The 24695-nt window shown below is 45.0% G+C and overlaps 2 protein-coding genes across 3 annotated transcripts; one reads left to right on the plus strand and one right to left on the minus strand.

Moving 5' to 3' along the window:
- The first annotated feature begins 12254 nt into the window (after positions 1–12254).
- LOC125515481 (pumilio homolog 3-like) lies at positions 12255–18180 on the plus strand. The gene is made up of 11 exons (XM_048680952.1): positions 12255–12479; positions 12929–13638; positions 13846–14821; positions 14892–15453; positions 15535–15676; positions 15787–15894; positions 15983–16201; positions 16288–16398; positions 16842–17036; positions 17367–17541; positions 17702–18180. The coding sequence occupies exons 2-11, from the start codon at positions 13009–13011 to the stop codon at positions 17740–17742; spliced, it is 3159 nt and encodes a 1052-aa protein (XP_048536909.1). The 5' UTR covers positions 12255–12479; positions 12929–13008; the 3' UTR covers positions 17743–18180.
- A 588-nt stretch (positions 18181–18768) lies between these two features.
- On the minus strand, positions 18769–24100 carry LOC125515482 (P-loop NTPase domain-containing protein LPA1-like). 2 transcript variants are annotated; one of them, XM_048680953.1, is made up of 7 exons: positions 23654–24100; positions 21757–22046; positions 21335–21416; positions 20561–20980; positions 19702–20439; positions 19468–19572; positions 18769–19272 (listed from the first exon to the last, which is right to left on the minus strand). In XM_048680953.1, the coding sequence occupies exons 1-7, from the start codon at positions 23789–23791 to the stop codon at positions 19012–19014; spliced, it is 2034 nt and encodes a 677-aa protein (XP_048536910.1). In that variant the 5' UTR covers positions 23792–24100; the 3' UTR covers positions 18769–19011. The 2 variants fall into 2 exon arrangements, with proteins under 2 accessions (XP_048536910.1, XP_048536911.1); XM_048680954.1 differs by lacking the exons at positions 21335–21416; positions 23654–24100 and having other exon boundaries at positions 21757–21892.
- Positions 24101–24695: the final 595 nt, after the last annotated feature.

Here is a 24695-nt window from a genome sequence, read left to right on the forward strand (position 1 = left end):
GTCTACATTGTTCTCGAACCGTAGGGTCCGCACGCTTAAAGTTACGATGACAGTTATTATGAGTTTATGCATTTTGATGTACCGAAGTTAGTTCGGAGTCCCGGATGTGATCACGGACATGACGAGGAGTCTCGGAATGGTCGAGACATAAAGATTGATATATTGGATGACTATATTCGGACACCGAAAGGGTTCCGGAGAAGTTTCGGATAAAACCGGAGAACCGGGGGGTTACCGGAACCCCCCGGGGGGTTAATGGGCCTTATGGGCCCAATGTGGAGAAGAGGAAGGGGCTGCCAGGGCAGGCTGCGCGCCCCCTCTCCCCCTAGTCCGAATTGGACAAGGAGGGAGGGGCGGCGCCCCCCCCCTTTCCTTCTCTCCCCCCTCTCTCCTACTTGGACAAGGAAAAGGGGGAGGAGTCCTACTCCCAGTAGGAGTAGGACTCCTCCTGCGCCCACCTCCTGGCCGGCCGCACCCCTCCCCTTGGCTCCTTTATATACGGAGGCAGGGGGCACCCTAGAACACACAAGTTGATCCTCGTGATCGTTCCTTAGCCGTGTGCGGTGCCCCCTGCCACCATATTCCACCTCGGTCATATCGTTGTAGTGCTTAGGCGAAGCCCTGCGTCGGTAGAACATCATCATCGTCACCACGCCGTTGTGCTAACGGAACTCATCCCCGAAGCTTTGCTGGATCGGAGCCCGGGGAGCGTCATCGAGCTGTACGTGTGCTAAGAACTCGGATGTGCCGGAGTAACGGTGCTTGGATCGGTCGGATCGGGAAGAAGACGTACGACTACTTCCTCTACGATTGTGTCAACGCTTCCGTTGTGATCTACAAGGGTACGTAGATCATACTCTCCCCTCTCGTTGCTATGCATCACCATGATCTTGCGTGTGCATAGGAAATTTTTTGAAATTACTGCGTTCCCCAACAGTGGTATCAGAGCCTAGGTTTTATGGTTTGATGTTATATGCACGAGTAGAACACAAGTGAGTTGTGGGTGATATAAGTCATACTGCCTACCAGCATGTCATACTTTGGTTCGGCGGTATTGTTGGACGAGGCGACCCGGACCGACATTACGCGTACGCTTACGCGAGACCGGTTCTCCCGACGTGCTTTGCACATAGGTGGCTTGCGGGCGACAGTCTCTCCAACTTTAGTTGAACCGAGTGTGCCTACGCCCGGTCCTTGTGAAGGTTAAAACGGAGTCAAATTGACAAACTATCATTGTGGTTTGATGCGTAGGTGAGATTGGTTCTTACTTAAGCCCGTAGCAGCCACGTAAAACTTGCAACAACAAAGTAGAGGACGTCTAACTTGTTTTTGCAGGGCATGTTGTGATGTGATATGGCCAAGACATGATGCTAAATTTTATTGTATGAGATGATCATGTTTTGTAACCGAGTTATCGGCAACTGGCAGGAGCCATATGGTTGTCGCTTTATTGTATGCAATGCAATCGCGATGTAATGCTTACTTTATTACTAAGCGGTAGTGATAGTCGTGGAAGCATAAGATTGGCGAGTCGACAATGATGCTATGATGGAGATCAAGGTGTCGCGCCGGTGACGATGGTGATCACGACGGTGCTTCGGAGATGGAGATCACAGGCACAAGATGATGATGGCCATATCATATCACTTATATTGATTGCATGTGATGTTTATCTTTTATGTATCTTATCTTGCTTTGATTGACGGTAGCATTATAAGATGATCTCTCACTAATTATCAAGAAGTGTTCTCCCTGAGTATGCACCGTTGCGAAAGTTCTTCGTGCTGAGACACCACGTGATGATCGGGTGTGATAGGCTCTACGTTCAAATACAACGGGTGCAAAACAGTTGCACACGCGGAATACTCAGGTTATACTCGACGAGCCAAGCATATACAGATATGGCCTCGGAACACGGAGACCGAAAGGTCGAGCGTGAATCATATAGTAGATATGATCAACATAGTGATGTTCACCAATGAAACTACTCCATCTCACGTGATGATCGGACATGGTTTAGTTGATTTGGATCACGTGATCACTTAGAGGATTAGAGGGATGTCCATCTAAGTGGGAGTTCTTAAGTAATATGATTAATTGAACTTAAATTTATCATGAACTTAGTCCCTGATAGTATCTTGCTTGTTTATGTTGATTGTAGATAAATGGCTCGTGCTGTTGTTTCGTTGAATTTTAATGCGTTCCTTGAGAAAGCAAAGTTGAAAGATGATGGTAGCAATTACACGGACTGGGTCCGTAACTTGAGGATTATCCTCATTGCTGCACAGAAGAATTACGTCCTGGAAGCACCGCTGGGTGCCAGGCCTGCTGCTGGAGCAACACCAGATGTTATGAACGTCTGGCAGAGCAAAGCTGATGACTACTCGATAGTTCAGTGTGCCATGCTTTACGGCTTAGAATCGGGACTTCAACGACGTTTTGAACGTCATGGAGCATATGAGATGTTTCAGGAGTTGAAGTTAATATTTCAAGCAAATGCCCGGATTGAGAGATATGAAGTCTCCAATAAGTTCTATAGCTGCAAGATGGAGGAGAACAGTTCTGTCAGTGAGCATATACTCAAAATTTCTGGGTATAATAATCACTTGATTCAATTGGGAGTTAATCTTCCAGATGATTGCGTCATTGACAGAATTCTCCAATCACTGCCACCAAGCTACAAGAGCTTCGTGATGAACTATAATATGCAAGGGATGAATAAAACTATTCCCGAGCTCTTCGCAATGCTGAAAGCTGCGGAGGTAGAAATCAAGAAGGAGTATCAAGTGTTGATGGTCAACAAGACCACTAGTTTCAAGAAAAAGGGCAAAGGGAAGAAGAAGGGGAACTTCAAAAAGAACGGCAAGCAAGTTGCTACTCAAGAGAAGAAACTCAAACCTGGACCTAAGCCTGAAACGGAGTGCTTCTATTGCAAGCACACTGGTCACTGGAAGCGGAACTGCCCCAAGTATTTGGCGGATAAGAAGGATGGCAAGGTGAACAAAGGTATATGTGATATACATGTTATTGATGTGTACCTTACTAATTCTCGCAGTAGCACCTGGGGATTTGATACTGGTTCTGTTGCTAATATTTGCAACTCGAAACAGGGACTACGGATTAAGCGAAGATTGGTTAAGGACGAGGTGACGATGCGCGTGGGAAATGGTTCCAAAGTCGATGTGATCGCAGTCGGCACGCTACCTCTACATCTACCTTCGGGATTAGTATTAGACCTAAATAATTGTTATTTGGTGCCTGCGTTGAGCATGAACATTATATCTGGATCTTGTTTGATGCGAGACGGTTATTCATTTAAATCAGAGAATAATGGTTGTTCTATTTATATGAGTAATATCTTTTATGGTCATGCACCTTTGAAGAGTGGTCTATTTTTGATGAATCTCGATAGTAGTGATACACATATTCATAATGTTGAAGCCAAAAGATGCAGAGTTGATAATGATAGTGCAACTTATTTGTGACACTGCCGTTTAGGTCATTTCGGTGTGAAGCGCATGAAGAAACTCCATACTGATGGGCTTTTGGAACCACTTGATTATGAATCAATTGGTACTTGCGAACCGTGCCTCATGGGCAAGATGACTAAAACACCGTTCTCCGGAACTATGGAGAGAGCAAGAGATCTGTTGGAAATCATACATACAGATGTATGTGGTCCGATGAATATTGAGGCTCGTGGCGGATATCGTTATTTTCTCACCTTCACAGATGATTTAAGCAGATACGGGTATATCTACTTAATGAAACATAAGTCTGAAACATTTTAAAAGTTTAAATAATTTCAGAGTGAAGTGGAAAATCATCGTAACAAGAAAATAAAGTTTCTACGATCTGATCGTGGAGGAGAATATTTGAGTTACGAGTTTGGTGTACATTTAAAAAATTGTGGAATAGTTTCGCAACTCACGCCACCCGGAACACCACAGCGTAATGGTGTGTCCGAACGTCGTAATCATACTTTATTAGATATGGTGCGATCTATGATGTCTCTTACAGATTTTACCGCTATCGTTTTGGGGTTATGCTCTAGAGACGGCCGCATTCACGTTAAATAGGGCACCATCAAAATCCGTTGAGACGACGCCTTATGAACTATGGTTTGGCAAGAAACCAAAGTTGTCGTTTCTGAAAGTTTGGGGCTGCGATGCTTATGTGAAAAAGCTTCAACCTGATAAGCTCGAACCCAAATCGGAGAAATGTGTCTTCATAGGATATCCAAAGGAAACTATTGGATACACCTTCTATCACAGATCCGAAGGCAAGACTTTTGTTGCTAAATTCGGAAACTTTCTAGAGAAGGAGTTTCTCTCGAAAGAAGTGAGTGGGAGGAAAGTGGAACTTGACGAGGTAACTGTACCTGCTCCCTTATTGGAAAGTAGTACATCACAGAAAACTGTTTTAGTGACACCTACACCAATAAGTGAGGAAGCTAATGATGATGATCATGAAACTTTAGATCAAGATACTACTGAACCTCGTAGATCAACCAGAGTGAGAGCCACGCCAAAGTGGTACGGTAATCCTGTTCTAGAAATCATGCTACTAGATCATGATGAACCTACGAACTATGAAGAAGCGATGATGAGCCCAGATTCCGCAAAATGGCTTGAAGCCATGAAATCTGAGATGGGATCCATGTATGAGAACAAAGTATGGACTTTGGTTGACTTGCCCGATGATTGGCAAGCAATTGAGAATAAATGGATCTTCAAGAAGAAGACTGACGCTGACAGTAATATTACTGTCTACAAAGCTCGACTGTCGCAAAAGGTTTTCGACAAGTTCAAGGGATTGACTACGATGAGACCTTCTCACCCGTAGCGATGCTTAAGTCTGTCCGAATCATGTTAGCAATTGCCGCATTTTATGATTATGAAATTTGGCAGATGGATGTCAAAACTGCATTCCTGAATGGATTTCTGGAAGAAGAGTCGTATATGATGCAACCGGAAGGTTTTGTCAATCCAAAGGGAGCTAACAAAGTGTGCAAGCTCCAGCGATCCATTTATGGACTGGTGCAAGCCTCTCGGATTTGGAATAAACGCTTTGATAGTGTGATCAAAGCATTTGGTTTTATACAGACTTTTGGAGAAGCCTGTATTTACAAGAAAGTGAGTGGGAGCTCTGTAGCATTTCTGATATTATATGTGGATGACATATTACTGATTGGAAATGATATAGAATTTCTGGATAGCATAAAGGGATACTTGAATAAGAGTTTTTCAATGAAAGACCTCTGTGAAGCTGCTTACATATTAGGCATAAAGATTTATAGAAATAGATCAAGACGCTTAATTGGACTTTCACAAAGCACATACCTTGACAAAGTTTTGAAAAAGTTCAAAATGGATCAAGCAAAGAAAGGGTTCTTGCTTGTGTTACAAGGTGTGAAATTGAGTAAGACTCAAAGCCCGACCACTGCAGAAGATAGAGAGAAAATGAAAGATGTTCCCTATGCTTCAGCCATAGGCTCTATCATGTATGCAATGCTGTGTACCAGACCTGATGTGTGCCTTTCTATAAGTTTAGCAGGGAGGTACCAAAGTAATCCAGGAGTGGATCACTGGACAGTGGTCAAGAACATCCTGAAGTACCTGAAAAGGACCAAGGATATGTTTCTCGTATATGGAGGTGACAAAGAGCTCATCGTAAACGGTTACGTTGATGCAAGCTTTGACACTGATCCGGACGATTCTAAATCGCAAACCGGATACGTGTTTACATTAAACGGTGGAGCTGTCAGTTGGTGCAGTTCGAAACAAAGCGTCGTAGCGGGATCTACATGTGAAGCGGAGTACATAGCTGCTTCGGAAGCAGCAAATGAAGGAGTCTGGATGAAGGTGTTCATATCCGATCTAGGTATCATACCTAGTGCATCGGGTCCAATGAAAATCTTTTGTGACAATACTGGTGCAATTGCCTTGGCAAAGGAATCCAGATTTCACAAGAGAACCAAGCACATCAAGAGACGCTTCAATTCCATCCGGGATCTAGTCCAGGTGGGAGACATAGAGATTTGCAAGATACATACGGATCTGAATGTTGCAGACCCGTTGACTAAGCCTCTTCCACGAGCAAAACATGATCAGCACCAAGGCTCCATGGGTGTTAGAATCATTACTGTGTAATCTAGATTATTGACTCTAGTGCAAGTGGGAGACTGAAGGAAATATGCCCTAGAGGCAATAATAAAGTTATTATTTATTTCCTTGTATCATGATAAATGTTTATTATTCATGCTAGAATTGTATTAACCGGAAACATAATACATGTGTGAATACATAGACAAACAGAGTGTCACTAGTATGCCTCTACTAGACTAGCTCGTTAATCAAAGATGGTTATGTTTCCTAACCATAGACAAAGGAGTTGTTATTTGATTAACGGGATCACATCATTAGTTGAATGATCTGATTGACATGACCCATTCCATAAGCTTAGCACCCGATCGTTTAGTATGTTGCTATTGCTTTCTTCATGACTTATACATGTTCCTATGACTATGAGATTATGCAACTCCCGTTTACCGGAGGAACACTTTGGGTGCTACCAAATGTCACAATGTAACTGGGTGATTATAAAGGAGCATTACAGGTGTCTCCAAAGGTAGATGTTGGGTTGGCGTATTTCGAGATTAGGATTTGTCACTCCGATTGTCGGGGAGGTATCTCTGGGCCCTCTCGGTAATGCACATCACATAAGCCTTGCAAGCATTACAACTAATGATTTAGTTGTGAGATGATGTATTACGGAACGAGTAAAGAGACTTGCCGGTAACGAGATTGAACTAGGTATTGGATACCGACGATCGAATCTCAGGCAAGTAACATACCGATGACAAAGGGAACAACGTATGTTGTTATGCGGTCTGACCGATAAAGATCTTCATAGAATATGTAGGAGCCAATATGGGCATCCATGTCCCGCTATTGGTTATTGACCGGAGACATGTCTCGGTCATGTCTACATTGTTCTCGAACCGTAGGGTCCGCACGCTTAAAGTTACGATGATAGTTATTATGAGTTTATGCATTTTGATGTACCGAAGTTAGTTCAGTGTCCCGGATGTGATCACGGACATGACGAGGAGTCTCGGAATGGTCGAGACATAAAGATTGATATATTGGATGACTATATTCGGACACCGGAAGGGTTCCGGAGAAGTTTCGGATAAAACCGGAGAACCGGGGGGTTACCGGAACCCCCCGGGGGGTTAATGGGCCTTATGGGCCCAATGTGGAGAAGAGGAAGGGGCTGCCAGGGCAGGCCACGCGCCCCCTCTCCCCCTAGTCCGAATTGGACAAGGAGGGAGGGGCGGCGCCCCCCCCCCTTTCCTTCTCTCCCCCCCTCTCTCCTACTTGGACAAGGAAAAGGGGGAGGAGTCCTACTCCCGGTAGGAGTAGGACTCCTCCTGCGCCCACCTCCTGGCCGGCCGCACCCCTCCCCTTGGCTCCTTTATATACGGAGGCATGGGGGCACCCTAGAACACACAAGTTGATCCTCGTGATCGTTCCTTAGCCGTGTGCGGTGCCCCCTGCCACCATATTCCACCTCGGTCATATCGTTGTAGTGCTTAGGCGAAGCCCTGCGTCGGTAGAACATCATCATCGTCACCACGCCGTTGTGCTGACGGAACTCATCCCCGAAGCTTTGCTGGATCGGAGCCCGGGGAGCGTCATCGAGCTGTACGTGTGCTAAGAACTCGGAGGTGCCGGAGTAACGGTGCTTGGATCGGTCGGATCGGGAAGAAGACGTACGACTACTTCCTCTACGATTGTGTCAACGCTTCCGTTGTGATCTACAAGGGTACATAGATCATACTCTCCCCTCTCGTTGCTATGCATCACCATGATCTTGCGTGTGCGTAGGAATTTTTTTGAAATTACTGCGTTCCCCAACAGATAGTACATCAAGATCGTCACCACGCCGTCGTGCTGACGGAACTCTTCCCCGACACTTTGCTGGATCGGAGTCCGGGGATCGTCATCGAGCTGAACGTGTGCTAGAACTCGGAGGTGCCGTAGTTTCGGTCCTTGATCGGTCGGGCCGTGGAGACGTACGACTACATCAACCAAACGCTTCCGTTGTCGATCTACAAGGGTACGTAGATCATACTCTCCCCTCTCGTTGCTATGCATCACCATGATCTTGCGTGTGCGTAGGAAAATTTTGAAATTACTACGTTACCCAACAGTTGCATCCTAGCAGTGGCGTGGTCCTATGCTATGGTTGGTTGGCGGGGATAGTGATTGCTGCGAGGAGCTGGTAGTGGGGCACTTCATGTGTGCGTGACCGTCTGTCGTAGCTCCCGCGAAAGTCTGCCCCCTTGGCCTCCCCTATTTTGCTTCCCTCCTGCAGCGCTTCGAAGCACCCAACGGCCGCAGTGCTATGGCGTTCGTGCACCGGTGAGCGTCCAGGTAGCGCGGTCGTGCCATTCCGATCGGTTCGGTGCAGGTTGATGACCCACAAGTGTAGGGGATCTATCGTAGTCCTTTCGATAAGTAAGAGTGTCGAACCCAACAAGGAGCAGAAGGAAATGATAAGAAGTTTTCAGTAAGGTATTATCTGCAAGTACTGAAATTGTCGGTAACAGATAGTTTTGTGATAAGGTAATTTGTAACGGGTAACAAGTAAATAAAGTAAATAAGGTGCAGCAAGATGTTCTAATCCTTTTTGTAGCAAAGGACAAGGCTGGACAAACTCTTATATAAAGGAAAGCGTTCCCGAGGACACATAGGAATTATCGTCAAGCTAGTTTTTATCACGCTCATATGATTCGCGTTCGGTACTTCGATAATTTGATATGTGGGTGGACCGGTGCTTAGGTATTGTCCTTCATTGGGCAACTACAAAAGAAGGATTAAGGTAAACCTAACCATAGCATGAAACATATGGATCCAAATCAGCCCCTTATGAAGCAGCTCATAAACTAGGGTTTAAATTTCTGTCACTCTAGCAACCCATCATCTACTTATTACTCCCCAATGCCTTCCCCTAGGCCCAAACAATGGTGAAGTGTCATGTAGTGGCAAAGAGCATAGTCATAGAAGACCAAAGCTATGCCTTGGCGGAGGGAGACAAAAAAACCCTAAAGCGATCAAAAGAACTATCAACGATATACAACGAAGACCACCGGCACCAACTATACCCTGGCAACACAAGGACCATGTGAAAGGTTCTCCATAAGCAATACCTCCATGAAGGAAACGACGCGCAAGCACCTCTAGAAGGTTGTGCCTTCTCTTGGGTTGTCAATTTCTTCTTATATTCTTTAACCCTGTTACCTGTACGGTATATTGCCTTCTTTCCCTCATAAAGGGATCAACTTGTTCAGGTTATCGATCCAATTTTCCATCTAAACTGGAGTAGCCAAATACTAAGAGGGTAACTACTCTTGGCTTTTGACATCTTTGAGCAATATATTCAGGTAGGGAACTCTCCTGCCGTGACTCCTCAAAAAAATATATCTAAATAAGCCATTTAAAGTGAACCCAAACTAATTATACAAAAGTAGGTTCGTGAAAAAATAACCTCTTGCAAACTGAGCGTAACTCAGATGATTAGGTTCCTTGTGGTGAAATCATTCCACTAGGGTTTAAGTCCTAGACTTGACACTGGTGCTCGTATTTTTCTAGATTTTTTTGGACTTTCCGGTGATGTTCCTTCAATGGGAAGAGGCGTTCACTTCGACTACGAAGGCGCATGTGGTGACTTCGTCAATCTCAAGATATTGTGTTGGCTCGGTATTTGAAAGGTGCTCATGAGATAGGATGTGTGCGTGCACACGTTCATAGGAGCAATTGCGTAGCCAGCGCAGCACCATGCCCCGGGCTAAGCACAGCGATACAGTGTGTAGCAGCATTATATCTAACGTCAATGAACAATCTTGCCGCCATGCCCCGCACCAAGGCCCCTGTTACCGGGGCCTGACTACGCCACTGTATAGGAGTGAATGTATGTTCGTGTGTGTGATCATTTATAATTATACTATGTTCAAGAAAAGAAAGAAAACTCCTTTTGAAGATAATTATTTCGACCATGTGACAACGATGTGACTAACTTGTGACATTTGATACTTGGCTAGAGACATGTAAATGAATCGTGAAAAGGATATATTGTCTGAGCATTGTGCTCCTAAAGATAAAGGCTAAAACGAACACTTTTGAAAAATATTGCAACCATCCCAGTCACTTACATCTAGCCACCAATACCAGTAGAAGCTAAAAGATCGAAAATGGAAATACCTAAATTCGAAGAAAGCACAAACCTATATCAACTCAAAGAGTTAGAAGTAGTAATAGTAGTACTCATTGGCATCATCTTGGAACAAACCAAAAAATCTTTAAGAAATACAATACAAACTCATACACGGAGATGTATTGTCTTGATTCTTTTAGATTGACAAGGTGTACTCTTTCGCGTACATTCATTTTTCTTATTAACATGACCAAATATCTTGACCATTAGCTCTTCATATAGTTTCTAGACATGTTCTGGTATTAAAAAGGCAACTTCGAACCCAGAGATATTATTTTAGTAACAAAATTGCATTTCTCAACCATCACATTACTAGGGATGGCAATGGGTAGGGTATGGGCGGGTATGACACTTTTCTACCCAAACCCATACCCAATTTTTTTCTATACCCACCCACTTCACTATTCATGGGCGCAAATTGGTACCCATGCCCATATCCATCGGGTATCCTATACCTAATGGGTATCCGGTGGGTACAATATATAGCATTGACATGACAAAAGTAAGATGAGAAAAAGGTCTAAATTCAGGTACCCATCCGATGGGTACAATATATTATAGCCTTGCTTGGGGATGAATCGACGAGGATTCAATAACCCGGCTCTTGATTGCTTCAAGGAAAAGCAGAGAAGATAGTACTGGGGCGATGGCCGGCTATGACCTATGGTCTGCGGGCTAGTTAAGAACTCAAGATAATTATTTACTCACATATTATAGTGTTTAATTTATTTATTAATTTTCTGGGTATCCATTGGGTTACCTATGGGTATAATTTCATACCCATATCCTACCCATGCTTTTTGCGGGTATGGATACCCATATCCATGGGTATGAAGTGGTAAAAAGTCTCATCCATGTCCATTATTTCCGGATAGGGTACCCGCGGGTACCCATACCCATGGGCAAAACTGCCATCCCTATAGATGATAAACCTTGCTCTTCCTCCAAGGAAATAATACCCCAATGATAGCACATGTAAAAAAATTTATCTCACAATTTTCGTTTATGAAACAATGACATAGGAAGAAAAAAAAAGGAAAGGGGTGCATTCATGCACCAATGCCGTCAAGGATGATTTCTCCGATCCACTAGCTAGCTTTCCTCGGTCCTCCCCTTGAGAGGCCACCCATCAAAACTACACATCACCCAACTCCCTCACCCTTTCCGCCCGCCAAACCATCTAGGATTTCTCCTCCCTCCCCATTGTGGTCGCCACCGTTCTCCCCCTCCGCGCTCCATCTCCTCGGCCACACCGCTCTACTAGACTATGTGGATGGATGATCCACCTACCCACCCGGCCTTGGATCAATTAATGCCGTTTGTTGGAGGTGACGAACCCTAACTGTAACCATTTGAAAATTGAGTGACCGAATTGTGACATTATTATGATAGACAAAAACTCTATCGTGCAACATTTGGGTAATAGAAGAAGAAGAAGAAGAAGACGATGATGAAGAAGAAGAAGACGATGAAGAAGAAGAAGTCATATTGATCATGAAAACAATGCATACATAAATAATAAACCGTAGAATAGAGTGTGGTTGATTCTGATGTCACGAAGACGATGACGTAACGTATGTGCTTGACCGGAGGACGACCTGTACTCTTTTCTGTGCATTTTTTAATCCAACAATATATCCGCATCATAGTTTTCTCCGTACGATCTCTTTTTTAACAGTTCTATTAATAAAATTAAATCTTCAGCTTCTCGCCCATGATTGTATTTCTTGATCACCAAGTCGTTGCAAAAAATGCCTAGCAATCATCTCAAAGATATTTTTCCCCTAAAAGAAAGAGCACATAACAAGAAAAGAGAAAGGGAAGGAAAGAAAAGGGTGCATAGGACTAGTAAGTATACCTAGCCAGGAGGAGGAAAGCCGCACCAAATCCGCCAAGGCTGGTTTTTTCTTCTTCGGTCCACTAGCTTTGCCTTTGTCTTTGCCTTTGCCTAGCCTAGCCTAGGAGAGGAGAGGAGAGGAGATCGACCAACAAAACCAACACAGCACCCAGCTCCCCCTCCCCTTTCCTCCCCCCTCCGCCCGCCCGCCCGCCGAACCCTCCAGGAATTCTCCTCCCGCAGCCGCCGCCCCTCCCCCCCACTCCTCGTCCGCGCCGCGCCGCTCCGCCGGACTGGCGTGGAGCGGGGATCCGTCCGTCCGCCGGGGCTCCGATTGATTCCCCCCGTCCGTCCGTCGGAGGTGACGAACCCTAACTCGACCTGCTTGGATTATTATTCTTCCCGGAGTCTGTTGATGTTTCTCTTGCTTCCTCCCCAATCCGCCCGTCGTTGCCGATTTGTTCGCTGCTTCGACGGAGTAGCCAGTGGGTTTGCTGATTTTTTCTCCCAGGAAATTAGGGGTTCAGTTGCTTGAACCCTCGGCAGGTCCGCCCCTAAAAGGTGGGATTTCTTTTCTTGGGGTTCCTCTTGCTGCTATCCGGGTAGAGAAATTGACGAAATCAGCTTGGAATTCAGCCGATTCCATGTCGCTCGTGTTTGGTTTCTTGGCCCTGCTTCTGCTTCTCTGCTTCTGATCGTTTTCTCTCTAGTTCATCCAGTTCTTCTTCCCCAAGCTTCGTGCGCGTTCCTCCTTAATCTGGGTGTGAAATTCGGAGTTCTAATCACCGTCCTGGTGTTTTCTCGTTTCAGGTTTCGTGTGGGAACGAAGGCGGAAAGGAAGGAAGGAAACAGAGCCGGCCGGCTAGGTGACCAACAAGGCTGCGGCGGCGATGGCTCCGTCTCCGGCGGGCCCCACCTTCGAGGACCTCGAGCGCGACCTGCAGGCGGTGCTCATGGACCAGAACCACCACGGCGGCGGCGGAGGCACCTCCGCCGAGGAGCTCAGCATGTACCGCAGCGGCAGCGCTCCCCCCACCGTCCAGGGCGCCCGCGCCGCAGTCGGCACGCTCTTCTCTGCCGCGCCCCCGGCCCACGTCGACAACAGCGGCCTCGGCGGCGCCGACATGCTATCCGAGGAGGAGATTCTGTCTCACCCGGCGTACCTGCAGTACTACTACAACAACGAGCACCTCAACCCGAGGCTGCCGGTGCCGATGGTGTCCAAGGAGGACTGGCGCGTGGCACAGAGGTTCCAGGCTGCCTCCGGGGGCATCGGGGACTGGAGGAGGCGGCCCTCGGAGGCCACTGGTGGGAGCTCTCTGTTCTCGGTGCAGCCAGGAGCACGCGAAGCCAACGGAGTGGGCTATCTCCTGAATGATAGGATGGGCAGAGGTGAAAGGAATGGCCTCGCACGTCAGCAATCATCAGAGTGGCTCGGGCAAGCCGCTGATGGGCTTATTGGGTTGTCTGATGTCAACGGCCTCGCCTCCCGTCGCAAGAGCTTTGCGGATGCCCTGCAGGTTGAAAATATTTTCTTATTGCATTTGCTCTGCAATAGATTCTTTAACCTTAAGTAGAAGTACATGTTTTATATGAATGGAATTAAATTGTCTTTGCACTTATACTGACAGGCTACTCCTAAAATGCATCACTTGTAAGACTATTTTGTACTAGCATGTAAGTCCCGGTTTGTTTTGTTATCTAATTTACAGTGGTTTCCATGACAGGAAAATATTAGCCATCCTGCTTCTAAAGCTGGTCATCTTTCACGCTCTAATAGCCGGAATGCTTTTGAGAGCCCAAATCCTTCACGCTCTAATAGCCGGAATGCTTTTGAGAGCCCAAATCTTTCACGCTCTAATAGCCGGAATGCTTTTGAGGGCCAGAATCTTTCACGCTCTAATAGCCGAAATGCTTTTGAGAGCCCAAATCAAGTAAGGTCCTCTGAGTCATCAAAGGCACAACTTCAGAGTAGGTCAGAATCTATGAATGGCTTTCGGTCTGGAACGGCTTCACCCAGTCTTGTCAGGGTACAAAGTTTAGGTTCTTCAATGTCGCACACATTTGCTTCTGCAGTAGGCTCTTCGATCTCAAGAAGCACCACCCCTGACCCTCAGTTGATGCAGAGGGCTCCAAGCCCTTGCCTTCCTCCAGTTGGAGTTAGGATGGGAAAAGCTGATAAAATGGTTGAAGGCAGAAATGTTGCTTCTCGTAATCATGATGGTTCTGACACTGCAGCAGCTCTATCTGCTATGTCCAGTTTAAACCTCTCGGGGAACAACATGGCCAATTTAGAAAGTGATGTGCAAAATCATATTTACCAGAACTTTGGTGGCGATCAAAGAGATGTGCTCTTTAATAATGTTCCGAAGGAGCATAGACAGTTTTCTCCACATAATTTAGTTCATAATGCTGATGAAGAACCGATAAATGCCCTGGAATATGCAGTCTTTCCAAATGGTAGCAGTAACTTGAGTAATCCAAATATGAGTAAACTGGCAGCTGAAAGCAACAGTAAGTTCCCTACACAATCACAGCATGGTAATGGGCACAAGAAAGGATCTTTGCTGAGCCCGACTGGACCTGTGTATCTCTACCAAAACCTGAATGGTGATAGCTCAAACATTGATGTACCTGGACGACATGCAAAGGCTAATTCACGAAGTTCTGGCTCGTCCATGCTGAATAATCACCTGAATACTGGTACTCTCTCTCTCCCTCTGTGTGTGTGTGTGTGTTCCCATTGTTTCCTGACTTGTGTTTTCCTGTCCAGATGGTGAATATGCCAACCTTCTTTCAAATCAAAGGGGGACTGGTTATCAGGTCCAACCAATGGATGCAGTCTATGCCCCTTACTTGCAGGCAAACCCCAACTCTCCCCTTGGTGCAGCTGGAAGCATGAGTCCTTTCCGGGGAAGTAACTTTTCTGGTTCAGGCCACATGGATAATGCTGCATATCAAAAGGCTTATCTTGCATCATTACTTGCTCAGCAGAAGCTACAGTATGGAATGCCATACATGGGCAAATCTGGTGGTCTTAGCCCAACTCTTTATGGCAGTGAACAAGCATATGGCATGGACATGGCATATTTATCAAGTCCAACATCTAGCCATTTTATCCCATCTCCCCAGGGTCATGCCAGGCAAGGAGATAGGCTAACAACACGTATTCCATCCATGGCAAGGAGCACCACTGGAGGAGCTATGGGATCATGGAGTTCAGAGAATGGTCTGGTAGATAATGCTTATGAGTCTACTCTGCTAGAGGAATTCAAGACCAATAAGACCCGATCTTTTGAGCTGCTAGATATTGTAGGTCATGTGGTCGAGTTCAGGTATTACTTCCTGGATTTAAACTGAGTATAGTTGCTGTGTTTATCTTTATGTGGGATACTAATATGATTCTCCCTCTGCAGCTCGGATCAGTACGGGAGTCGCTTTATACAGCAGAAACTTGAAACAGCTTCTACTGAAGAGAAGAACATGATTTTTCCAGAAATACTTCCCCAAGCACGAACATTGATGACTGATGTTTTTGGAAACTATGTTATACAGAAGGTGAGCAACTATCTTATGCATTTGTATCGAACAAATTGATTTACTTATTAACGATTTTCGAGGTTATCTTATTATTTTAAGACCTTAGCCTAATTTGTTGTTCTTGGCAGTTCTTCGAGTATGGGACTGAACCACAACAGAAGCAATTGGCAAACCTACTCAAGGGTCATGTATATACACTGAGTACACAAATGTATGGTTGCCGGGTTATTCAGAAGGTATGTATTGCTACAAACTAAACTTTTTCCTACCAAATCAGTTATGGACAGCTGTTTACAGTCTTAGGGACATCATATTTTTCTGTAGGCTTTAGAAGTGGTTGGTGTGGAGCAACAAACACAAATGGCTTTGGAGCTTGACGGAAACACAATTATCTTGAAATTGGTTCGTGATCAGAATGGCAACCATGTAATCCAGAAGTGCATAGAATGCATCCCTCAAGAAAGGATACAGTTCATCATTTCTGCTTTTTATGGACAAGTGATTGAACTTTCCACCCATCCATATGGTTGCCGTGTTATTCAGGTGCTATATCAACCTATATCTGGTTTTAATGGATGCGTTTCATTCACAATCTACTAAATTTACCTACCTGTATTGACTACCACCAGAGAGTCTTGGAGCACTGTGATGATGAAAGCACGCAAAATGCCATGATGGAGGAGATCATGCAGTGTGTGGTTCCTTTGACACAAGACCAGTATGGCAATTATGTTATCCAGGTAGATGCTTATTCATTTACTCCTACTTGTTAAATATTTGTCGTTTGAACAATTTCACTCAGGCCTAGTATATTAAATTAGTGGGAGGGATGGTTTATGTTGGATTTCTTCTATCAAGTTGGCAGTTACATATCATGTAAATGCTCTTTCTCTAGTTTTTATATCTCGTTGGAAGTAGTTTCTAATTACCGAATGTGCTTGTACTGTTTTCTTCATACTTTCTGCCCAGTACCACCAAGTGTGTTGATTTGTTCGGTGTGATCTATCATGCCGATATATGATATTATATATGGAGAGTTTTTTTCTTCTGTTTACCACTTTCTTGTACTTTTTTCCTTCTGTTTACCACTTTCTCGTATTACTGTATAGACTAGCGATTACCTAGTTGAAAGTTTCATGTATCCCACTTTACACAAAGGGCTTTTGGTTTCTTTGTTTTGTAGCATGTCTTGCAACACGGGAAACCAGAAGAACGTACTTCTATAATTAAGCAGCTTGCTGGACAGATCGTGAAGATGAGCCAACAGAAATTCGCTTCCAACGTTGTTGAGAAGTGTCTGTCTTTTGGTTCTCCTGAGGAGCGCCAGATTCTAATTAATGAAATGCTTGGTACTACTGATGAGAATGAGCCATTACAGGTGTGTTTTCAACCAGCTGTTTAAGCATACTGGTTCTTTGTTGCAGAACTTGCTCTGTGTAGAAATAAAATGGATATTTATTGACTACATGAATATAGCTCTTATGTGCTGTGGCTCCTGAATTTTGGTATAATTATTGGCACAGGCTATTTCTTGTTTTGTCTATGTCTTGAGGAACAGAATTTGTTCAGCATGCTATATGTGTGAAACTGTTTTCCGTTTCCTCATCTGCTGCTTCAAGGCGCAGATGTGGATACCACGTCTTTATTGTTCTAAAGCTTGTATTTTTGGGCAATTTCAGTCTTCTGACGTCTAGCTTCTGCTTTCCAGGCAATGATGAAAGACCAGTTTGCGAACTATGTAGTGCAAAAGGTTTTGGAGACTTGCGACGACCACAACCGTGAGCTGATTCTTTCGCGTATCAAGGTCCACCTTAACGCACTGAAGAGATACACCTACGGGAAACATATCGTTGCCCGGGTGGAGAAGCTTATAGCCGCAGGAGGTACCAGATTCCAAAGCCCCTCTTGGTCATCCTTACTGCAATTCATCCTTCTTCCTTTTTAAGATGCATGGTCGTGGAGGCGTTTGCTTATTGCTTCATAATCTGCATGCCTTTGCAAACCCTTTTCCATTTGGATTTAATTTGTTTTTCTCATTTGCAGAAAGGCGTATCGGGGTCTCGTCACAGTCTTGCAGAGATTGAATGGTTAGTTTGACAGAATAACCCCTGTACAGACAGATAGCGAGGCTAGCCTTACCAGTAGTCGTTGTCCAGTGCCGTCGTCGGAGCTCGCGAAAGCCTTTGATTGTAAATAAAGGAGGGGGCCTCTGGGAATAAAGAGAAAGAGAAGAGATTTTGCTTGTTCAAAAGGAGAGAAGTTGTATATTTGTACCGTTTTTTCCTCTTCGAGTAAGATACATATATAAATATATATATAAGAAAGGCAAAGCATGGAAGCAAAATTAGCTGAAATATTTAGGGTTAGATGATGATGGGAAGCAAGGACACCTGTAGATCCTTTTGCCTTGGGTTTCATCAGTGTATAAGGTTTCCATCTCTTGTAAAGATTTCCTATTTTACTGATGTTTCGCAGAAACCAAATGTTTCAGTCTCTGTAAAGGAGGTTTCACAGATATCAAATGAGTGCCTGTCTATGAAATGAATGCATGCAGCTCTGGAAGTACCAATGTTTTATTATGTTCTGTCTATGAAATGTCTGCATGCAGCTCTGGAAGTACCAATGTTTTTATTATGTTGTCATGTGTGGTCGATGTATCTTTTTCCATCTTTTTCCGTGGTGTTTATTGTTTGATATCTCCACCTGCTAATTTTACTCTTTCAAGCTGTCTCTCGACTTGCGACATATTTTCCCTCTTATTTCCTCATAACGATGCATAAAATATTTTCATTGAGAGTTCACATTATTTGACTAATATTCTTAGTTTCATCACAGGAACATTTGCACGCTCATAATAGCCGTTGAAAGAGAGGAATTGGCTGAATTTGTTGCACTGACAGATAGTGAGGCAACTAATGTTAACTACACCCAGTTGCCTCGGTTAGAAAAATAAATTTGTGTCACAACTCATAACTGATCTAAAATGTAATTAGATGAATTGTTGTTCAAAGCATGATCTTGCACAGTTAAAATACGCCTTATATTTCGAAACTGGTGGGTGGAGTATGTGTCCACTGACTTCTGACAGAATATATTCTTGCGCAAATTCAGAATGCAATTTCAACTTTTCATTATTCGAGTTTCGACAAAAGGGCAAAGCCCCAGGATTCCTATATATAGCCAAGCATGAGATCCTCTAACAGTCACAACCACCAACATAAGCTCATATGGGTACAGTAACCGGTGCAGACTCCTAAGCACCACCGGAGAATGTGCCCAAGAGCACCGCGGCTGACAGTGAACCGTGGCAGTGGTGTCTTTCTTCCCCCAGGGGTTGGTCGGGTTAGGCTGTGTCACGCGCACGGCATCTTTGTGGCGGCGACGTCCTTGGACATCGTGAAGAGGTCCAGGTTGTGGTGGTACCTGCCCTCCACCACGGCGCCATCCGCTCCAAGGATGCTCTCCTCCATGGGCTGTGAGCCCCTGGTGCCGTACCCTGCAGCTTGCTCGTCGTCGTCGGAGCAGTTGCCGTTCCCCATCACGTCCTGCATGGCTAGGTCGTCGTACTCCTCGTCAGACTTGGTGGAGTGCTCGTCGACGGAGCCCGCTTCAATCTGGAGGAAATGGTTGGTGCAGAAAACATTTAGCTTTGAAATGAGGCACGCTTTCAACTGCCATTCCTGGTTGGTATAAGGCACAATGTATTTGCAAGAGTTTTAGGAAGCAGCAACTGCAATCAAGTGGCTGCTACCACAATAGAAGTAAATCCCACTGGGAAAATTGCTGTATAACATAGGAGTAGTAGCTACCTCATGAGCATCCCTTTCTTCATCAGTTAGATCCTCATCAGTTTCAGCATCAGGTGGGTCGTCAGCATCCTCTTCACTACCATAGACTGAATAATCCTCCATATGCTGGAGAAAGGTCACCAGAGCAGTCGTTAGATCGGAATGCATAGCATCAGCAATCGACTAAAAAAACATTAACACATTACTGTCAGTATTAATAACAAACATATCTTAGTGTTGATGCACAACACATACCTCTTTGGAGGCGCAGTCTGACGTTTTTGGTGAGCTGCAGCATGAGGAGAAGTATCTACCGCTTGTCTCGATCCCATCAGCCCTCAGGTCATCTACACTTCCAGCATGGCTGGTGCCACCGCCTGTGTCACTCAGCCACGCGCTAATCCCAAAAGAACCAAACTGGAGATTAACTGACTCTGCCTTCCCAATTTGTGATGGGTTAACCATATGATTCCCTACTGATCTACCACTGCCTGTACTGCCATTAGCATTGCCATCACCTGAATCTACATGCCAAGCCTTAGTCACCGAACCATCAGGGTTAAGGAGAGCCATCAGATTCCTCGAAGACCCCTTCCTTTGAATGAACTGGAACATGCCCTTGGAACCCAAGGAGTTAGCTGCACGCTGGTTCCTGTATTCCTCATCCACTACAGGAACAGTGTTTGTGTTGAGGTCATACAGCTGCTCCCCAACTTCTCGCCGGCGAAGACAGCTGAAAACCGTGGCGTGTATCGCTGCCACGCTCTGGTCAACATTAGTGTTGTTAATTTTGGGCACAAGATGCTTGTCTGCTCGGTTGCAAAGGTATTCCTGAATAGCCCTGATGTTCCGGATGTACTTGATATATCTGTTCTTTGCTGGGTCCAGTGTCATGTACTTTGCGCGCACAGCAAACCGTTCCATGTGCTTCTCCTCATTTGCAATGTATACCATAAATGGTATTATGGAAGGATGTTTCTTCATTAGCCCCATCTATTAGATATTCAAAATAAAATATAGCTTAGTCAATTCATCAGTGCAACAAAATATATAACAGGTAAACGACGCAAGAGCTGTAATAGAATATCAGTGTTGCTTCTGGACTAGTACGCACCACAAAATTGAGGCTCAAATGAACTCCTTCAACAATAACAGATTGCTTCTGCTCTTCCCAGGATGTAATTAATCTGTCCAGGCTGTCAATGACCATCTCGCTTTGCGCCTTGAACCCTTCTATTGCCATTTGTTTGCTGCCAATCAGCTCGGTCCTAGGAGGTAATACTGAGGAGCCGTGACGAGATTTAACATCTGGAGTGTCATCTTGGCCTTCATTTGTGTTAGGATTAGAAACCATTGCGAGCTTCTTTGCCTGGCGCTTAGCCTTTGACTGAGCAACTGCAACAGGGTCCAAGTATTCTCCTGCATGGTAGGTTGACGCATAGAGAAGAGGATTTTGCTTTTCATCTGCAAAGCTTCTCATCATATGGCGTATAGAATCAGTAGAAACCACTGTCGTCATGCCCAATCTACTACCCTGGATAAAACAAACAGACTGTATTTAGCATTCAGAAAGGAGTCAGCATCACGTATCTCTTTAATTTACAGTGCAATCTTCTAAAAGCAACAAGAAACACAACAGAGCAGGAAAGGTATCAAAGCGCTTTAAATTGGTACGTACTCCCTCCGTCCCATAATATAGGACGTTTTTTGACACTAGTGTAGTGTCAAAAAACGTCTTACATTATGAGACGGAGGGAGTATTTGACATGCAGATACTTATCATTAAATGCTTCTGTGTGTACCAAACTACTGTGTCACTGGCGTTATATATAGTATTAGCTATCACCTTTCAGAAATGGCTGACTCTTAGGTTAGAAAATTAACATACCAACAGAGACGATAGGGTGGACTTGCCGCATCCGCTTGTCCCACACAAGAGTACTGTCACCGATTCCTTTTTCTCCTTAATTCTGATAAGAATAATTGGAAAAAGACAGAGTTGCAAAAATTAGCTGCCGTTGAATTCATCGAGTAGCTACCCTATGGGTGCCCTGAAATGACTTGGGTAATATATGCATATTTCATTGGAGCATAATGCATGCACCGTGCTCATAAGAATAATTTGGCTTTTTTCAAAGGAATCATTTGACTTTAACAAAGCATGCTAAGCATAAATGTCTATCCTAATCCTGTTCAGTTGTGGAAGATATAGACGACTAGGAGCTGTAAATTAAATTGATGAATAAACATGCTAGTTGGATTGCTAGTAATTCGTATGAACTCAATAAGAAAAAGATAGGGTAAAGTTACCTGCAAGCAAGAAGAAAGTCAGCCTTCTGGTTTGGTCCAACATACTTGTAAGAAGAGAGTGCGTCACACACGATATTCAGAAACCTCTCTCTTGAAACAAGAATCGTTGTCTGCGTCTTGTACAATTCGAAGGGCAAGCTGCTGCTACTTGCGTCTGGAATTTCTGTGTTAAGCATCTCAGCATCTTCCCCAATGCCTAGGCTAGGGGCATTTTCATCTTTAATAGCCCTATCCGATCTCGACACATCCAAGAATTCACTCCTCATCACACTGAACACTCTCTTGCTAATCTGACGGTGCCAAAAAACACTGTTAAACTCCACACACCAATAAAAAAAGTTGAGCACATGACCGGCATATTACTTTTGCAGCTTATCGAAATGGATGATGAGGAAAACAAGATACACCTAACAGTCATGACCAAATCAGAGTAAGAAAATTAAATTACGTCAAGTGAGAACCTGATACCAGAGCTCAGGTCAACTCCAAGATGCATATTTGCTTAGGAAGCTCATCGAAATGGACGATGAGAAAAACAAGATACGCCAAACAGTGATGACCAAATCAGAGTAAGGAAATTACGTCAAGTGAGAACCTGATGCCAGAGCTCAGGTCAACTCCAAGATGCATATTTGCTTAGGAAGCTAATCGAAATGGACGATTAGGAAAACAAGATATGCCAAATAGCCAACACCAAATCAGAGTACAGAAAGTTACGTCAAGTGAGAACCTGATACCGGAGCTCAGGTCAGTTCCAAGATACAGACTAGAACGGTAGCCCGTCAAGCTACAGTTCTCGAGCATAAAGATCATGGCAAGGCAAAGCCTAGATGTCTATATCACTATAACACGGTGCCGTCTCTGTCATCAGAGCATAATAAAGCAAAGAAAGCAATAGGAATTCACACTAGGTGTAGCAGAGGGGCAACAGTTGCCTGACAGTATGTGCTGATAATGACCCCCAAGCAAAGTATCACCAAAAGACAAATTCAGTCTGCAACAAGAAGAATAGCTTGGAAAGGAACGGTGTGTTTTGCGCATCCGAAATACGCCGAATCAGATCCAATCTTTTGTTGCAAAGAATGACCCTGGCCAAAAGATGGCGAAAAGGATATGAGAGTTTCCTGTCCAATCCAAGGGAAGTGGACCGGCCCGGGGGAGTTTGGATTGGATTGAGCCAAGAACGTGGTATGCTCATCGATTGGTGGAGCAGTTGTCACCTTCCCATGTCAAAATCGCCCCACCGCCAAACACTATGCTAGGCATGCCTAACAACATCGTTCGAACAAAGAACAACCAATTCAACACCCTGCTAGGCATGTGCTGTCCATGAACATGAAGGACCTATGGAATCTAGAACATAATAGAAGCAGGCAGAGGCAGTTGTCACCTTCCCATGTCAAAATCGCCCCATCGCCAAACACTAAGTTACGCATGCCTAACAACACCGTTTGAGCAAAGAACAATCAATTCAGCACTCTGCTAGGCATGTGCTGTCCATGAATGAACATGAAGGATCTATGGCATCTACTAGAACATAATAGAAGCAGGCAGAGGCAGTTGTCACCTTCCCATGTCAAACACTATGCTGGGCATGCCTAACTGCATCGTCTGAACCAGGCAGGAGCAATTCAAGCAGCAGCGCCAGAACACCATGCTGCACATGTGCTGGCCATGGAGGATCTGTGGCATCTAAAACAGAGTAGGAGCAGGCAGTTCCGTCCTCAGTCTAATCTAATCGCGGCATAACGCGAGCGTGTCCCGTCAGGTCGCACGAGGGCCTCCAATCGGAGGCGGGCGGCCCTCCATTGTTCGGGAGGGATCAAGATCACAGACAGCAATAGAGACAGCAAAGAGGAAAAAGGGAAGGGGGAAGGAGGAAGGGGTGGGGGATGACCTTGAAGGCGTGGCGAGCCTTGCAGCCCATGAGCTGGAGGGTGCTCTGCAGGACGGGGCGCGTGTACCGGAAGGCCCGCCGGCCGCCGCCGTCGGCGACGGCAATGTAGAGCAGCTTGGGCGGCGCCGCCTCCGCCATGGCTGGGCCCGGATCAGGGGTCCTCACGGAGCCCGCCGGGTCAAAGATGGGGTTTTGAGGCGCATTGCGGCGGCGGGGTCATGGGCGCGGGCACGGGCATGGGCGTGAGCGTGGGCGTGGGGCGGTGGGGAGGGCCGAGAAGGCAAGCAGGTGTCGTCACGACGTCCACGCCGCGCGCGCCCATGGCTTCCACATGGCCGCGCTCCCTCCCTCTCTCTGTCCGCTCTGCACGAGAGGAGTCGTCGCCTTCCTCCTCCGCTTTCTCTCTCTAAAGTTGTGGGATTTGGCCTCCCTCCTCTGCTTTTCTCCTCTCCTCCTTCCGCTTTTATTGCCTCCTGCCTCTCTCCTTTTTTTCTCTTTTCTTTTACCCCTTTTTTATAGAGCTATTAATGTACAAATAATAAAAGTGCTACTCCACAAGATTTTTTTTATAATTTAGGGACAATGCTAACTTTTGAACATGAAAATCCTGAAATAAATTTAGGAATAATGCAAGCACCAGAATTTGAACCCTGGTGGGCTTGGGATACCACTGCCCCTCTAACCATCCAACCACAGATTGATTCACGAACAATGCTAACTTACAAATGTTTTTAGATCAAACGACAACAATTTTTCAAAAAAAAAAAGCCTTCCCTATGAAGGAATTGCGCCATCCTCCTCAAGTAAAATTGCCATGGAAATCGTTCGTAAATGCTATCCGCCAAGGAGCGTTCACCATCTAAGAGGGTCCTTAATTTAAGGTGTGTTATTAAACTTTGTTAATGCAATTACTTACCTTAATTAAACTGAAACGCGTTGAAAGAGGAACAAAGCAAGTACTTTCTCCTCCTGCTTTAAATCAAAGCTTTGTTTTGAACATCAACATGGTTGTAACCCATTGGCAAGGTTGTGGTGTCACATC

This window comes from Triticum urartu, chromosome 6 (assembly GCF_003073215.2).
Source record: "Triticum urartu cultivar G1812 chromosome 6, Tu2.1, whole genome shotgun sequence".
Classification (NCBI taxonomy): Eukaryota; Viridiplantae; Streptophyta; class Magnoliopsida; order Poales; family Poaceae; genus Triticum; species Triticum urartu.

Coding starts and splice junctions, on each gene's coding strand:
- LOC125515481 (XM_048680952.1), top strand. CDS start 13,009: ATGGCTCCGTCTCCGGCGGGCCCCACCTTCGAGGACCTCGAGCGCGAC. Junction 15,677..15,786: donor GAAACTATGTTATACAGAAG/GTGAGCAACTAT, acceptor TGTTCTTGGCAG/TTCTTCGAGTATGGGACTGA. Junction 15,895..15,982: donor GTTGCCGGGTTATTCAGAAG/GTATGTATTGCT, acceptor ATTTTTCTGTAG/GCTTTAGAAGTGGTTGGTGT.
- LOC125515482 (XM_048680953.1), bottom strand. CDS start 23,791: ATGGCGGAGGCGGCGCCGCCCAAGCTGCTCTACATTGCCGTCGCCGAC. Junction 22,047..23,653: donor AGGCTCGCCACGCCTTCAAG/GTCATCCCCCAC, acceptor TGGCACCGTCAG/ATTAGCAAGAGAGTGTTCAG. Junction 19,573..19,701: donor CAGACTGCGCCTCCAAAGAG/GTATGTGTTGTG, acceptor ACCTTTCTCCAG/CATATGGAGGATTATTCAGT.